This window comes from Carya illinoinensis, chromosome 3 (genome assembly GCF_018687715.1).
Source record: "Carya illinoinensis cultivar Pawnee chromosome 3, C.illinoinensisPawnee_v1, whole genome shotgun sequence".
Lineage (NCBI taxonomy): Eukaryota > Viridiplantae > Streptophyta > Magnoliopsida > Fagales > Juglandaceae > Carya > Carya illinoinensis.
In genome coordinates, this window is record NC_056754.1 from 15,175,720 (window position 1) to 15,194,012 (window position 18,293).

The window sequence follows — 18,293 nt, forward strand, 5'->3', positions numbered from 1 at the left end:
TTGTGACTTGTGGGTTCATGCACTACAGAAGATAATGGTATAATCTAAGGTTTTGATTATTGACCAACCAACCAAAAAATAAAAACATGAAACTAAAGCTTTTGATTATTCAATATATTTGGTCCCCGTTCCGTACCGGTTGGGAGTGCAATATTCATGGTCATAAATTCATAGGAACACCCAGCAAAACTTTGATTTGCCATTCAAATTTCAATGCAAATAAGGGATAATGCATATTTAGGGCTGTTCATCTGGGTTTCGGACCGGGTATCCGGGTATACCCGGCCCAGAATCCGGAGTCCAAATATGGACCGGGTTCCGGCCCGGATATACCCGGGTCATGACCCGATCCGAAACCCGGATGAATCCGGGTTTTTATAACTCGGAAATCTGGGTACCGGGCAGTACCCTTTTTTTTTTTTTTTTTTTTTAAACTACTAAGGCTAATATACTACTAAATTTTGGAACAAAAAAGATGTTGTAAAGCAATTTTTTTTAAGAAAATCTAAAGCCTATATTCCATTACATTTTAAAAATATTTTTTTTAATACAGAAAACTTATTATCTTTTTAACTAAATGCATCTAAAAAATAGAAATTTAGTATTTATAATATAAAATGCATGCATCACATAGTACATCTCACTTCATATTACATTATTTGATATTTAATTACATTACAAAATACAAAATTACAAGCTATTATCATTAGTTCAGTCATTAGTTCAAAGACCATGTGGAATGATCTCTTTGTAGGAATGACATGGGTCATGCCTAGAAAGGCTAGTGAATTCCCTAGCAAGTTGGAATGGTCTCCAAGGAAATCCACAGGTGACTACAATATAAACTTCTTTTATAAAACTTGCTCCTTCTGCGAGGCGTTTCACATTATTTGCAACTGCATCACAATTCGAGTAAACCTATAGCCAATGTTAATATTCAATAAAGCAAGCAAAATATATACCACATGTTAAGATGCAAGCCAATAAATATTACATAATTGTGCTTGTTATTTATACATCACAATTTATATGCAAATGTTAAAACAAACTAGAAAATCAGCCAAGGATGCCATTCAAGGATGTTTTTGAACATCGAACTGGAGGAAGAATTGATAGAAATTTCCTTACAATGATCTCAATGATTCTCTATCATGGGATGAAGAGCATTCAATGCTCAAACCAAATTGGTGTTTGGAAAGGCCAAAAGATGAAAATTCAGAATAATTTCAATGATATTCTGGGCATTTAAGATTTTATTTTCTTCAAGCAATCATTAATTATATTGACATATTTTCTGGTACCCTGGATGATCAAAATCATTCAAAAATATTATAAGCTTCCTTCAACAGAAGGATATACTTACCTTGAACAAATATTCAAGCTGGTTTTTCAGTACAGAGTATTCAAACTGCAGTTTTTGCATACATGTCTTGAAAACAAGTACTCTAAAAAATATGGACTATGGATACTTACAGTGGATAATAGCGTACACTGTCTTGGTTTAATATAGAAAAGCATCGAAATCTAAAACAAGAAATTCCAAAAGCTTCAGACTGATATATACAATGAAGATAGGAACTACAGACCATCATCCTTCCAAGCTAAAACAACAACTTGGGGTTTGTTAACAAGTTAATAGCAAAGCTTAGCAAGATTGTAGTTTATTCTTATCAAAACAACTTCAATGATGCATTACTGTATTTTAGTTTATGTTTTTCATGTTTAACAAAAGAAAAACTCTCCTAACACTATCAATATTACCTAGCACTTGATCAGCTTCTCTTGGAGTAGCCCATCCTTCACCCTCCTTCGTTATCTTCTTCAGTATTCCTCCATCACCAGTTATGTCTCTGATAGTGGTCCAAGACAGCATTTCAATATAAAAAATGAGAGTTGAATTGGGAGGAATCAAGGGTGGAGAGCCGAGTTCCCCATAGGCTAAGTTTGGTGGTATTGTGAAGATTGCTCTCTCACCCTTCTTCATGGTCGTGACCCCTTCATCCCATCCTTTTATAACTTCATCTGAAATTGAAATGTTAAAGAAGCATATTAGCGACACCTAATAAATGCAAACGAGATCTAATCAACTATTGTCTGATCTCCAAATAAAAAGAAATGATAAATCTATTAGTTATGCAGAATATTTTGGGTAAAAAGGCTGAATGAAAAGCTATGATGATGTGTCTTTCTGCCCTAAGGAAGAACTAAGAACTATGTTGATGCTTGCTGCCTTGTGACCAAAAGGCATGCATATGCAAAAGAAATATGGTGGAATTATTGAGAAGGTCAAAGAAGAATCTAGTGATATTAAGGTAAACAAAGCTACTACATTGTCCCACATTACAATTATTAGTGAGCAATTCCAACAGCTGGAATCTATATTAAGTATACTAACTAACATTTGAAGATAGTGTACACTGACTTAATGACGAAAACAAAACATAATAAGACAATGGTAAAACATTGTCAGGACAATCACAGGACTCAAACCCACAAATTAAACATAAAGAAAATAAACCAATTCAGGAAAAGAAATGAGAAAGAAAACATTGGGTCATGGATGGGATTAGGCTACAGGACTATGAACCAAGAGTAAATCCACAGGAGACCCCAACACAAACTGAAATAGGACAAGTACCATAGCAAACATTCAAACATCCTCTTAAAAAAAAAAAAAAACTCAAAATCACCAAAGACAGAACAAAAAAATAGAGAAAAAAAAAAAAACATAGCCACGGGCAGCAGACAGCTGCATAGTAGCAATCAGTAGTCTGAGTCATGCAAATTGTATTAAGAAGTTCTTGAGATCTTGAATGCATAAAAATACTCTTGACAAACAGTAGGCTTAGACTTTCTAATCTACTTAGGAGCCATGAAAAATTAACAAGCACATGGAATAACTTCCAACACCACAAAAAGAAACTTAAAGCGTGAAGTTTTCTATTACCTCACAAAGAGCATCGGCATAAGAACTCATATTTGTAAGAATGACAAGAACATGCTTCCCACATTCATAAGCCAAATATTCAGCAGTAGTAAGAGCAATACGAGGAGTGATAATATGTTCAATTGTAGGGTCATTTGCTTGTGCAACAGAACGTCAATAAACACATTTTTGGACTAGCCTACAAGGTATTTGGGCATAAAACACGTTTTTTGAACGTCAATCAAAACCCACACTAGATAGTGATTCACAAACACTAAATACCAAATACCCAGGAGAGATTTTGGCATAAAACACAAAGAAATGAAAACAAAACAGACCCAAATCAACAAAGTACTCAAAACGAAAAAAAAAAAAAAAAAAAAAAACCCTAAAAAAACTATTACAGATCTGAACTTGAACAGAAATGGCTAGCACAGATTTGACCCTAAAAAACCCAAAAAAAAAGAAAAAAAGAGGATACATGCAGATCTAACGTAAATAGCAGATCTAAAAAACTTGAAAAAACAAAACACCCATGTTTAACAAAAAATAGCAGATCTACATTCTTCTTTGGGTCGATCGAACAATCGAGAGAGAGATAGAGAAGAGATAATATCGATCTAAAGTCTGGCGGCTGCGGCGAGAGAGATAGACGGCGGCAAAACTTGAAGGCGAAGGCTGGGTTACATTTGTTGGGCTCGGACGAGAGAGAGAGAGAGAGAGAGAGAGAGAGAGAGAGAGAGAGAGAGAGAGAGAGAGAGAGAGAGAGAGAGAAGAAATGACCGTCGACCGAATGAGAATCATGATTTTTATTTGGTTTAATACAAAAACTGGGTACCGGGGTTTAAATCCGGTACCCGTGTGTAATACCCATAACCAGCCCGGATTGGGCCGGTTTTAAAAATGCGGGTTTCGGCCCGGATCAAATTCGGGCCGAAACCCATAACTGGACACTCGGTTATCCGGGTTCCGGGCGGGGCCGGATAAAATCCAGCCCATATGAACAGTCCTATGCATATTTGGGTAATGAAATGAGATTAAAATTTTATAGATAATAATAAAATAATTTGTAAATAGTTTGACGATTTTTTAAAATCTAATAAAATATATAAATTCAAATCATTTTATGACTGTTTATAAATTATTTCATTCTTATTCAGTGTATTCACAAATGTTATGAGATATTTTATAGCTGAAACCATCTCTAAAAATAAATTCCAAGATCAAAGTTTACAAATAGTTGTTTCCTTTCATTTCAACGGCGACTATTACGAGTCTACCAAGACAAGTCATAACAAACGTGAGGACTACGTTGTGACTTGTGGGTTCATGCACTACAGAAGATAATGGTATAATCTAAGGTATTGAAAGCTACTGACCAACCAAAAAATAAAAACATGAAAAGTGAAAACTACTGCTAGCCTTTGATTATTCATATATTGTGTACACCTTCGCCTGTCCCAGAGGTTGGGAGGCATGGTCAAAAATTCAATAAGCATCTTCTGCGTAGGCATGGAACCGTAAGTTCGTGAGCTCTAGTAAGCATCTTCTGCGTAGGCAGTGTTTATTGGAGGGTCTATTTTGGCCGAGGACCCATTCTATCTTGAGAATTCAATATGAGAAAAGCCCACTAGAGGAGGTCCTTGGCTGACTAAAGGGGATTAGAGAATCCAAAGCTCAACAAAGTTACACACCACCCCACCTTTTACCGAAAGATAAAAGATTTCATTCAGATACGTGATCATCTCGGTTACTGAGTGATGATCCACACCGATAAAATCTGAACAAGATAAGCATCATGTATGAGCCAATATATACCAAGTAACCCTTGATAGTACGGGATCAAACTCTCTTTTGAATTCTGAATCGTTTTAATTATACTTTGCTGACTTAAGCATCGGAGTTTTTTTTAGACGAATCACGTCGTATCTTCTTGACATCACGCAGGTAAACGGTTGTAGAGGGGAAGTGGGACACGTCCTTAACATTGGCGTCGTCTGTGGGATCTAACTATAATCCAGCGTGGTTCTCACATGCCAACTGTAACATGTTCCTTAGCCAAGCCGAGTAGTAGATACATTGCCAACATGCATGGAGGCAAAATTAGCAGCAACTGAGGAGAGACTGAAAAAGGTGTTAGAGGCTATGGAAATCTTGCAAAAGGAAAACAACGACCTGCAGCGGAAGAATGCTAAATTTGGTGATACCACCGTACCCGCTCACAGTGAGCAAGGTGAGGGGCAAGCACACTGCAATACCAAGGCAAACATGGAGCGAACAGAGAAGAAAAAGATGCATGACGAATTCAAAGAACTGGCCGAAAGTACGGGGAGATGGCGAAGAGGATGGGGGGATCTTTCTCGGTGGAATGCCTACTACACCAAATAGATTTGTCGTATAGTGAATGGATTATGGCCATGCTGCTCTCGTCAAAATTCAAGGTCCCTTAGATAGACATGCATGATGGATTCAAAGACCCAGTAGATCATTTGAAAAACTTGAAGGTCCACATCACACTCCACGTTTTCCCAGTTGAGATTACATATTGGGCCTTCCCTTTGACCTTAAAGGGGACGGGAAGAGGATAGTTTGGGACCCTCAGGCCAAAATTGATAGACAGTTTCGCAGAACTGGCAAAGCAGTTCCTAACCCAGTTTATGCCTAGCAGAAGGCATTGAAGTCCGACCGCCTACCTTCTAACAATCAAGCAGAAAGAGGATGAGAACTTGAAGGCTTACCTTACCTGCTTCAACAAAGAGCGGTTAACAACAGATAACTAGGATGAAAAGATTACCCTTGCCGCCCTCCTGGGAGGAATATGAACACGCAGTCCCTTTATGGTGAAGCTGGCCCGAAAGACTCATTCCACTCTCAAGGAGTTCATAGACAGGATGGATGACTCTGTTAACGCAGAAGATACACTGCAAGATTTGGTGGATCCCCTTAAGGAGAATAAAAAGATTGAATGGAGGAGTGGGAAGATTGATAGAAAGGCCAGAGCAAGTCAGCAAGAAAGAGCACGAGAAAGGAGGCCGGATTACAATCCTAGACTGATACATAATAATTTGAACGTACGAGAAGAAGAGAAAGGCAGGGAAGAACGCTGCTAGCTCAAGACAGGCAGTCAATATTGCAAATACCACCAGACAGGTTCACACTGGACTGAAGATTGCACGACCATAAAGAAGAGAGTGACTAAATGGCAGGAGCAGGCGAATTGAACAAATGGTGGTAGAACAGTCAAAGCCCAGAAAGCGCCAGGAATCCAGGCGTGATGCCAGGAAGAGCAGTAGTCCAGAACAAAGGCATCGAGCTAGTGGCCGCAAAAGCAATGGGGACAGGGTGACCCCAAGAGGCGACAAGAATAGGGCGTCCATAGGAGAAATAAGGACCATGGCAAGGGGTTTTGCTAGAGGAGGCGTTTTCGCATCTGGTTGGAAGGCATATGCAAGAAAGGCAAGGTATAAAGAGGTATATGTAGCAGACAAAGCTCCTTCGGCAAAGTGTGCCTTCAGAGTCGAGTCGAGGAAGTTTTTGGATTTTATTGTGTCTGAAAGAGGAATTGACGCATCCCCAGAAAATATAGAAGCCATACTCAACACGAAGTTCCCAAGAAATCTGAAGGAAACTCAGTGGTTGGCAAAGTAGCTGCCCTTGGAAGAGTTATAGCCCAACGAATGGACAAATGTCTCCCTTTTACTGAGTATTGCAAAAAGTGAATCCCTAGAATGGAGAGTGTGATTAGGCGTTTGAGAAATTGAAGCAACACTTGGCCAATCCACCCCTTTTGAAGTAGTCAAAGAAAGGTGATGTGCTTTGTGCATATCTAGCAGTCTGTCTGCATGCTATATCTGCCATATTGCTAAAAGAGGAGGGGCCCAACATCCTGTGTACTACTTTAGTCAGTCTCTCAAAGGAGCAGAAACAAGGTATCCTCAGATTAAGATGTTGGCATTTGCCTTAGTAACGACAACTAGAAAGCTTTGCCCATACTTCCAAGCCCACACAATAAGGGTGCTTATGGAAGCTCTGTTAGCAAAAACCCAAGGAAAACCAGACAGCACAAGAAGATTGATGGGATGGCAAGTTTGATATAGAATATGAGCCAAGAAAGGCGGTTACGGAACAAGCACTAGGAGATTTTGTGGCGGAGTTCTCAGGTTTCCCCCAAGAAGACACAGTAGCCCCATTTGAAAAGCCGTCGGTACTTTTCATAGATGGCTCACCCTGCTGGGCGGGCGGAGGCCTGGGAATACATTTGCCAAGCCCTGACGGCCAAGAGCAGTACTACCTAGCAACACTAGCATTCAAAGTGACAAACAATGAAGCTAAGTACGAAGCACTTGTAACGAGACTTTCTATAGTCACCAAGATAGGGGCAACTGAAATAGAGATCAGGTCAAACTTATAGGTAGTGGTAAATCAAGTGTTGGGCCTGTACGCTACCAAAGGTGAGAAGTTGAAAAAATATCTAACACGAGTCTGGGAGGTGCGTGACCTTTCCTCGTATTTCACTATAACTCAGGTACCAAGGGTGGACAATGAAGTCATGGAAAAATTGGCACGAGCAGCATCAGGTATGGAAGAGGCACCTCTCCCGTGGCGAGTTGAAAGAAGGGTCATCGAGGTCCCAGCCATTGGCGCGGAAGTAGGCACCTTGGGCTCCAACATCCTAGAATGGGCAAGCGGGGTGGTTGAGTACTTAGACGACGGAAAGCTACCAGAAGCAAAGGAAGAGGTGAGGAGGATAAGAAGGAAAGTGGCAAGGTTCTTGCTCATCGACGAAGTCCTTTATAAAAGGGGTTTCTCTGCCCCATTGCTACGATGCATTTCCACACAAGAGGCACAGTACGTCTTAGCAGAGATACACGAAAAAATATGTGGAAACCAGTTTGGTGGAAGGACCTTGGCTAGGAAAACAGTCAAGGCTGGATACTACTAGCCCAACGCTTTAATGGATTCTTGAGAATTCACCAAGAAGTGCATCAAATGCCAGACATATGCGCCGATACTGCATGCCCCTCCAGAAGAGTTAACATCTATGACAGCGTTGTGGCCTTTTGCCCAGTGGGGTGTAGATCTAGTTGGACCTTTCCCACAAGGAAAAGGAGGAGTACAATTCATAATAGTTGTCCTAGATTACTTTACAAAGTGGGCAGAGGCAGAACCGTCGGTAACCATGACAAGCGATATCGTGACCAAGTTCTTATGGAAAAACATTGTTTGTAGATTCGGAATCCCGCAAAACATAATGACAGGCAATGGACACCAGTTTGACTCTGACCATTACAAAGAGTGGTGTGCTGAGTTGAAGATTAAGACAAAGTACTCTTCATTGGGCCACCCCCAAGCAAATGAACAAGCGGAAGCAACAAACAAAGCGCTACTCTCAATCCTTAAGAAGAGACTCGTGGAGAAGAAGGGAGATTGGGGGGACGAGTTGCCCAGGGTACTTTGGGCATATAAAAAATAAGTCAAAACTCCAACAGTGGAATCTCCATTCACACTAGCATATGGGTGCAAGGCAAGGACCATCTCCATTCATTATTATTCATTAGTGTATTCACAGATATTATGAGACATTTTAATAGCTGGAACCATCTCTAAAAATAAATTCCAAGATCAAAGTGTCCAAATAGTTGTTTCGTCTAATTTCAAAGGCGACTATTACGAGTCTACCGAGACAAGTCATAACAAAAGTGAGGACTACATTGTAACTTGTGGGTTCATGCACTACAGAAGATAATGGTATACATCTAAGGTATTGAAAGCTATTGACTAACCAAAAAATAAAAACATGAAAAGCGAAAACTACAGTTAGCCTTTGATTATTCAATATATTGTGTACTCCTTCGCCTGTCCCAAAGGTTGGGAGGCATGGTCAAAAATTCAATAAGCTTCTTCTGTGTAGGCATGGAACCGTATGTTCTTGAGCTCTGGTAAGCATCTTCTGCATAAGCGGTGTTTATTGGATATAGTGTAAGAAAATATGGTGCAGAGTAGCACTTGTGAAAACAAAAGATAGAAGGGAGATATGAGAAAGGAAGATAGCTTCTAATGGAAGAGAAAGCTGTTGAAAATCTCATTCACTCACAACCCATGAATACAGGTTCTGTTACAAGTATATATACATTACAGAAAACAGAAAGACTAAAGAGAAAGAGTCCTAAAGTTAACTTTTTATGTTTTGCTGATTTACAAGTAATCTAAGACATTGCTTTCATGACAACCTAAGACACTACTTTACATAACTTTATCTGCAATTGTGTGCACTCTTAATCAGTTGTTGATGTATGCATTTATGCTTTTCTATTGCCTTACTTTTCTGTCCTAGTGCTTTATACTTTTCAGCTGTGGCATCTTGCTTTTCATCAACTTGTTTGCTGCATGGCATTTCCTGCATGTTATTGCGTGCTTGTTCAGAATGTCCATCTTCCTTCTCATTTTCTGTTTCGTGTGACAATATATAGTACAAGTTTTCCATCTTCTTGCATGATGAGACGGAACCAGCCTGTTGAGTGGTCATCTATATGGTTAAACTGGAGTAGAGTTGAGTTCTAGATAATAGAATCTAACCCCCTAAAATGGTGTCAGTAGGATGTTCAAAACTCAGCCAGATGATTTTGGAATCCTTGTCATTTAGAACGAAATTGCTAGAGTCAAGCATGGATGCTTAGGAAGCTCTGGGTTCCAGTGCAACAATGAGTTTCTCTTTGCCCTAGTTATTTCTCAAAAGAAGCTTGCCATCCTTGGTAAAATCCAGCTTTGCATGTGAGGTGAATGGTAGATCATCATCATGAATTGCCGTCCACACGACTGTCGTAGTGTCTCCATGGACCAACAAAATTCCAACCGCAAAGCGATCAATGCCTTGTTTATAAAACCCAAATGCAAATCGCTTGAAGGAAAAAGCCATGAGTTGTTAGCTGTGGTGGGGGAGAGTGAAGAGCCTGGAGCTATATGGACAATTTGCTTTGGTTGAGCTCTTCCATCTGGGAAGGAACAATGAGCAAAAAGAAAACGATGGATATGGAAGCCATAAAACGATGGATGGTTCTATATTCAAAGAACCATATATGTAAGAGAGGCCAATAAAAATTAATAGATTGCAGTGCTTTCATATCCCACAGTTGCTCTTCCAAGACTTTATTGACACATTGAAATGACAATATCTATTATATTATAATAATTGCTACAGTAATTTTTATTATTTTCTTGTTAACTTTTCCGTTAAGTCTATGCAGGAACCCCTCCCTATATATATATATATATATGTATATATTTTGTTTCAAAAACAAAGAAATCGAATCCAAAGGAAAAAAGTAAAGTAAAACCCACGGAAAGTGTTGCCTCCATGTTCTTTGGTAATGAGCTTGGGAGTTTACGTATTTAGCATATTCTCCCCAACCAATGTTACCTGCGTTTTGCCAGAGACTGGGTCAAAGTGATATATAATTTATTTATTTATTTTGGCTATGTAAATTTATATTCATTTAATTCAAAAAATAACTACTATTGAGTAGAATACCATAGAATTTCTTAACATATCTCATCCCTTCACTTGCGTACGATCATATCAGAGAAGCGATGTCCACCATAGGCACCTGATGATGATAATGAAATATTTGAGAATTATAACTCAATTAGGTAAATATGCATTGTACGTGTTCTGACCTAATTTTTTATATAAAATGTTTATAAAGAGTTTTCACTTGCGGTTGGGTACTGACTACTGTATGGCGGACGGGTCAAGTAAGTTTTCCGGTCTTTTAATTTAAAAAAACAGTTTTTCTTTTAATTAAACCAACAACCAAACCATTCGAGTCAAAAGTAAGTTTTCAATGCAAGCTACTTTTCCTTGAGTAAATTACTCAATTGAAAAATTTCACTTCGATTCGAAAGGAGTGCCTTCTCTGCTCTCTAGAGACAGAGTAAGGCTTCAGTACCTTCACTGGAGTTCCAGTGGAGGAGTTCGGTCTCACATCTTGTGAGTTTAGTTGTCGTGTTATCGGGAGTGGTTTTTTCTTAGTCTTCCTGGTGTCCAAGCGTTACTGGTAATATGGAGGAGGAGGACTTAGCAAAACGGTGGGAGAGGTTAAACCTCTCAACTGAGGAAAGCACATGTTTCCATGTTAAGCAGGAGGGGATCGAACAGGGAGATGTAAAAGGTCGATTCTGCATAGTTGGGAGAGCTCTAACGGAAAAGAGTGTGAACAGCGAGGCTTTCAGAACTACCATGTCCCACATATGGCGTTTGGTGGGCTGGGTAAGATACAAGGAGCTAGGAGATCAGTGTTTCTTGATTGAATTTCAACATCTAGAAGACAAAGAAAAGGTGCTGAGTGGGAGGCCCTGGTTTTTTGATCGGAGTCTGCTAACGGTGGAAGAGCTGGATGGAAAGGTGTCCATCAACAACCTCAAGCTTCGCTATGAGCCTTTCTGGGTACAGATGCACAACCTTCCATTAGTAACAATGACAGAAGAGGTCGGCACTGAGCTAGGGGCATCCATCGGGCATGTTATCAGAGTGGAAACCGAGTCAGATGGACGTGCATGGGGTCGATACATGAGGGTTCGAGTGGCTATAGATCTCCACAAACCTTTGCTGAGAGGAAAATGGATGGTGGTCAATAACCAACGTCACTGGATTTCTTTCAAATATGAGAGGCTTCAAAGTTTTTGCTTTCAATGTGGGATTCTTTATCATCGAGGAAGAAATTGCATGAGACAGAGGTATGAGCAACAGGAAGGAGAGAGTCTTCCACAACAGTTTGGTCCTTGCCTTAGAGCCCAACCAATGCATACCAACATCTTTGACTGTCGAAAGTATGGTGGCTCTCATGGTGGCAACCACCACAAGCAGCAACCAGAAGGGAGAAGCACAGGCATAAGGGGCGAGCCTAGGTCAGGAGGCCAGAAGGCTATGCATGAACAGGTCTCGGACGTGGTTGACTTGACAGAAGCAGAAAAGTTGGTACATGACCCTCAAGTAGGCAAGACACAGAAGGAAAGTAGAATGCAATCTACCAATGTGGAACTTACAGCTGGCACTTCTGACTTTCCCAATGAAGAGAGACTTACAAGTCCAATCCCAAAAGTGCCACTAGGGTCGTACATACAGGAGACAGCCAGCCTGGTAGCTGACTCTACTGACCAAAACCACACACAAGCAAAAGGTATGGATCTGGACCCTGACACAAGCTTATTTCAACATGAGGTAGTTAACATAAAAACATCACAGCATCAATCAATACGAGAAAAACTTTCAACCTCTGAGGGAAATCAAACAGAACCAGGCATTGGAAAGGAACTAAGTGGTACCACTCAACATGTTGGTTCATGTAAGAATCCTATCAGGGAGGGTGAAATCACGATGGGCAGAAAATGGAAAAGGCTTGCAAGAGAGAGGGATATCAGCACTAATCTGAACACTAGGAAAGCTTTAACAGAAATCTCTAATAACCCTTTGAAGATCTGTACTAGAGGTAGTCTCAAAAGACATTTTGATGAGAAAGAACATGAGGGGAAGAATCAAAAGAGAAGGGTGGACCAAACTGAAAACCTTCAACCAATGGCAGTGGCTGGCTCCCAGCCCTGCCATAATCAATGAGTCTCTTAACTTGGAACTGCCGAGGGCTTGGGAACCCTCGGTCAGTTAGAATCCTTAGGAATCTTACTAAGGAAAAGAACCCATTCTTAGTTTTCTTGATGGAAACTAAGAGCAGGAAACAAAAACTTGAGGAAGTGAGGTTGCAGTTGCAAATGTATGGGTGTTTTGCAGTCGATAGTGTCAACTTAAGTGGAGGAATTGCTCTTCTGTGGAGGGAGGAATGGCAAGTCAAAGTCATTAGCTACACAAAATGGCACATAAGTGCACTAGTACATGAGGTTGAAACTGGTCAAACATGGCAGTTCACAGGCTTTTATGGACATCCGGTAACTGCAAAGAGAAAGAGCAGCTGGACCCTACTTGAAATGCTAAAACCATCCAACCCTACTGCCTGGCTCTGTGCCGGAGATTTCAATGAAATATTGGACCAAAAAGAAAAGGTAGGAGGAGCTAGAAGACCTTATAACCAGATAGAAGACTTTAGAAGAGCAGTAGAAGCATGTGACCTCAGTGATATACACACTCAGGGAACTCAATTTACCTGGTCAAACAATAGAAGTGGGGGAGATTTCACAAAGGAGCGCTTAGATAGAGCGATGGCAAATAAAGAATGGAACTTGATGTTTAGTGATGCAACCTGCAGTGTACTAGCAGCAGTAAAATCAGATCACTCTCCTTTGCATGTCACAAAACAGAAGCCAAACAGTGGCAGGAAGAGAAAGAGCTTTTGCTTTAGATATGAAGCAGCCTGGGATCTAAGTGAAGAATGCCAAAGAGTTGTTTCTGAGGGGTGGAAGAGCCTTAATCTTGGAGGGCATGGGGCAGGTACAGTGAGACATAAACTGGAGGCATGCCAAAGGGGTCTACAGAAGTGGCAGCAAGAAACGAAGTTTTCCAACCAGAAGGCCACCAAAATAGCTTTGGACCAGATTCGACACTACCAACAAGTTGGGACTGGCACACATATCCCCTCCATGATTCAATTACAGAAAACAGTAGAAGATTCAATGGCAGTTGAGGAGCTAAAGTGGCGTCAGAGAGCCAAGCAACACTGGCTGCAGTTTGGTGACAGAAACACACGGTTCTTTCACTTACATGCATCTCAGAGGAGAAAAACTAATACCATAAGATGTGTGGAGGATCCTCAAGGTAGGTTTGTTGCTAAGCAAGAGGAAGTAGGGGAGGTATTCACAGGTTATTTTTCTTCCCTTTTTAGAACTTCTGTCCCAACTGGCTTTGAAGAGTGTTTGGGGTCTATGTGCTCAAAACTGAATGATGAGATGGCACAGTGGCTTAAAAATCCCTTCACCAAGGAAGAGGTAAGAGAGGCAGCCTTTCAAATGAACCCTCTTGGCTCTCCAGGCCCTGATGGGTTCCCTGCCCACTTCTTTCAGAAGCATTGGGAGGTAGTTGGAAATGAGGTCTGTCTTTTTGCCCTGCGGGTACTCAACCATAATGGCTCTCTTCAGGAAGTCAATGACACTTATATCTCACTCATTCCAAAGGTTGCAAGGCCAAAGAAAGTTGGTGAATACAGGCCAGTTAGTCTTTGCAATGTTATCTACAAGATTGTTTCAAAAACAATTGCAAATAGGCTGAAAGTGATATTGCCTAGACTCATCTCCTTGAACCAAAGTGCTTTTGTGCCGAATAGACTCATTTTAGACAATGTTCTAGTTGCCTATGAAGCATTACACTCTATGAAGTCAAGGATGTCAGGGAAAAAAGGGTGCATGGCCTTAAAGCTAGACATGAGTAAGGCTTATGATAGGGTAGAGTGGTGTTTTGTCAAAGCAGTTATGGTAAAGATGGACTTCCCCTCCCACTGGATTAACCTCATTCAATCCTGCCTCAACTCAGTTTCATACTCTATCTTGGTTAATGGGGAAGCTCAAAGGAAGTTTAGACCCTCTAGAGGCCTTAGACAGGGGGATCCCGTGTCCCCTTATATCTTTATTATGTGTGCTGAAGCTCTCACAGCTTTGTTGAACAATGCAGAACAATCTGGTCTAATTACACCTGCACCAATAGGGAGAGGTCCCATATCGGTCAACCACCTATTTTTTGCTGATGATAGCCTTCTCTTCTGTCAATCCAACCCCCAAGAGCTGGCTACTGTGCTTGACATTCTCACAGTTTATGGTAGAGCCTCAGGCCAAGTACTCAACAAAGAAAAGTCTTCCATTTTCTTTAGCAAAAACACCAGTCGGGGTGTGAGGGACCAAGTTCTGAAACAGGCAGGGGTAAATTCTTGTAGCAACTTTGAAAGGTACTTGGGATTACCAGCACTTGTGGGTAGAAGGAAAATTGCAGAGTTCCATAATCTTGTGGACAGGACTTGGGCTCGAATTACTAACTGGAAAGCTAAGTTCCTATCTGCAGCAGGTAAAGAAGTTCTTCTCAAAGCAGTATTGCAAGCCATCCCTACCTATTCCATGAGTATTTTTCTGATTCCAAGCTCAATAACAGGAAAGTTGAATCAATTACTAAGGAAGTTCTGGTGGGGCTATAATGAGGAATCCTCAAAGATTCAGTGGGTCAATTGGAAACAGATTAGTCATAGCAAAGAGAGTGGGGGGCTTGGTTTTAGAGACTTTAGAAGCTTCAACTTGGCTTTACTCTCAAAGCAAGGGTGGAGAATCCTTCAGAATCCCACTTCTCTAGCAGCAAGGGTACTCAAGCAAAAGTATTTTAGCAAGACTAATCTGTTGGAAGCACAATTGGGGTCAAGACCATCCTTTGCATGGAGGGGTATCCAGGCAGGTTTGGGGATTCTGAAAAAAGGCCTCATATGGAGGGTAGGGAGTGGAAGCAAGGTGCACATATGGAAGGATAGCTGGGTCCCTTCCCTCCCTGCATTCCAGATTACATCTCCTCGACCAGTTGATTGCAGGTGTGATCAGGTCAGTGATCTCATTGAGGAACACTTGAAGACCTGGAAGGACTCACTCTTACAACAGTTATTTTCACCAAGGGAGGTTGAAGCAATAAAAGCCATTCCAGTAAGCGTGGGAGGTAGAGAGGATAGGATGGTTTGGCCGTATACTACCAATGGACAATACTCAGTGAGGAGTGGATACCATTTCCATCAACAATTGGAGGATGAATTGGAAGGGGAGTCATCAAATAGAGCTCGGGACAAGCATATTTGGAAGGGTATATGGAAGCTGAGAATCCCTCCTAGGGTCAAGATGCTTGTGTGGAGAGCATGCAGTGAGGCATTACCAACCATGGCAAATCTGAAGAGAAGGAAGATTGTGGGTGATGACTTGTGTTTTATCTGCAAGCAAGAACCTGAAACTTCTAGCCATGCATTATGGAGCTGCCCTGCTACACAGGATGTTTGGACCCAGAGCAGCAAAAAGATCCAGAAGATGGTGTGCCATAGTGACTTCATCTTTGATGTGTGGTCTCTCCTTGCTGAGAACTTGGACTCTAGTGAGTTAATACAATGTGCTGCAGTTTTGAAGGGTGTCTGGTCCAGGAGGAACGATGTCCTCCATGGAAAGAACTTCTTGCATCCCACAAGTGTGTTTCAGAAGGCAGTAGAGGAGGCTAGAGCTTATGAAGAATCTGTCACACCCTCAGGTGAAACCAGTGAAAGTGTTCCAGTAGTCATCCAGAGGTGGAAGAAACCTGAAAGTAACTGGTTTAAACTTAATTGGGATGCTGCAATTAGAGACAGGGAGGGGCGTATTGGCATAGGTGCTGTGGTCAGAGACTCCCAAGGTTTGGTTATAGGTACTCTCCGTGCTCAAAGGTCCCTCAAAGGCTGTTCATCGGATGCTGAAGCTTATGGTCTACTTGTGGCTGCAGTTTTTTGCAAGGAACTTGGTCTGCAGCAGGTCTGTCTTGAGGGTGATTCTAAGCATGTGGTGAATCTGTTACTTAGCAAGGAAGTGGACTGGAGCATGGGGGGTTGCCTGGTTGAGGATGCTAGGAAAATACTAAACTCAAGCATCAGGTGGACAGCGTCTCATGTCAAAAGGGAAGCAAACAAGGCTGCCCACCAGCTAGCAAAGTCGGCTTTGGTGGAGTCCGAGGATATATATGATATTGAAGTGTGTCCTCAATGTATTAAGTCCATTGTGGCTTCAGAACTGTTGTAGTTTTCTCATCACTATGCTTGTTGGGTTGTAAAGTGTAGTGTCTGATTGTAATATCTTGGTTAATGAGATCAGTATTTCAAAAAAAAAAATGCAAGCTACTTTTCCTTTGAATCATTTGATGTGACAATCGTGTACACAACATTCATTTCATCGTCAAGGCTCATGGATCAACTTTTTGCATTTACGAAAACTTTGCCCCCGTAGTAATTTAAAATCTAAAGTTGAAGTCCTGCAAATTAAAATATGTCACTGTATAATTATTATAAAATAAAATAAATTTTATTATTAAATATTTTTTTATGTAAATTTTATATTTATTTATTTAAAAAAATTATGCCATAATTATGTATTTCACGACTATAAATCTAATTTTTAAAAATTTATTTAATTTTTTAAAAAGATTTGGGTGATATCTTAGATTTGTAAATATCATTTTGTCGGCAACTTTTATTATTATCTAATATTCCTATCAAATAATCTACGTCTTCTAGACAAAAAGTCAAGGCTATAATGTTTTTCTAATCCTATATATTGAACAGTTCTGTTACGCATTCTATTTTTACATATTTTTTATATATTTTTTTATTATGATTGATTAAAATAATTATTTTATATTAAAAAATAAGATATTTAATTATATTAATGGAATGTACAGAATATATAAAATTAATTACAAATAGAGTTTTAATATATTGAATTCGAATGATCACATTGTGGTATTCAAGATGCCTGGGATGGATAACTTGGAATGCAATTAATAACTTTACCGAATTGCTTTGAAGTTTCTTTTCTAAATTCTTTTACGTACAAGCGAATTCTTATATTAAACTGTGTCCTAATATTGATATCGATTATTTTATCAATGTTAATTCTATAAAACAAAAGAAAAGACAACATGAAGAATAGAAAGAGAAACGAGACATCGAATCATTGGCTTCAACCTTCATCCTCTTGTTTGGGCCTTCTTTCCATCTGCACGGGAGCTCACAAGGTCATTCAGAGGTTGTCCAGTAGCAGTAAGAGAATTCGAGTAGGACTTGACCTTGTGACACTAGTTAGAAATTAACCTTATGACTGTTAATGTATTGATACATTTATTTTTTATTTTTTAAAAATATTTAAAAAGATTTTAAAATGTGGAAAAAATGACATTTGGCCATGCCTACCAATGACTGTTGGGCTGCAGAGTAGCAGTCCCCCCCCCCTTTTTTTTTTTTTTCTCTAAAGACTCGCGGCATATTTACACTAATAAATTTGCAGGATACATGCGTAATGATGGATAGACTTTAAAAGTAAAGCACCCAATTACAACCCAAAAAAAAAAAAAAAAAAGGTGATATAGGGCCAGAAGATTAATGATCCCCACCATTCTCTATTTACTTAGATAAACCAAAAGATGAACCACTTAGAACATTAGTTTTGATACAGTCCTACTTGCGAATTGTGAATGCACATTTTAAAGGCATAACACTACAACCAAAAAAGTAAAAGAAACTTTTTGGGACGATTTGGTTTTGGGTCGAAATAAAAATCACCCCAAAAATTGAGATTTAGAGATGAAATCTAAATTTTATCCTTAAATACTGACGACAGTCATTTATTATTCAAACCATCAATATTACGTTCAAATGTGATATTTATGGATGAA

The 18,293-nt window shown here is 40.0% G+C and overlaps 1 protein-coding gene across 1 annotated transcript; it reads right to left on the bottom strand.

Annotated features, from left to right (window-relative positions):
- Positions 1–584: 584 nt before the first annotated feature.
- LOC122305842 (70 kDa peptidyl-prolyl isomerase-like) lies at positions 585–3,843 on the bottom strand. The gene is made up of 3 exons (XM_043118367.1): positions 3,489–3,843; positions 1,762–2,022; positions 585–896 (listed from the first exon to the last, which is right to left on the bottom strand). The coding sequence occupies exons 2-3, from the start codon at positions 1,982–1,984 to the stop codon at positions 724–726; spliced, it is 396 nt and encodes a 131-aa protein (XP_042974301.1). The 5' UTR covers positions 1,985–2,022; positions 3,489–3,843; the 3' UTR covers positions 585–723.
- Between the last annotated feature and the right edge of the window lie 14,450 nt (positions 3,844–18,293).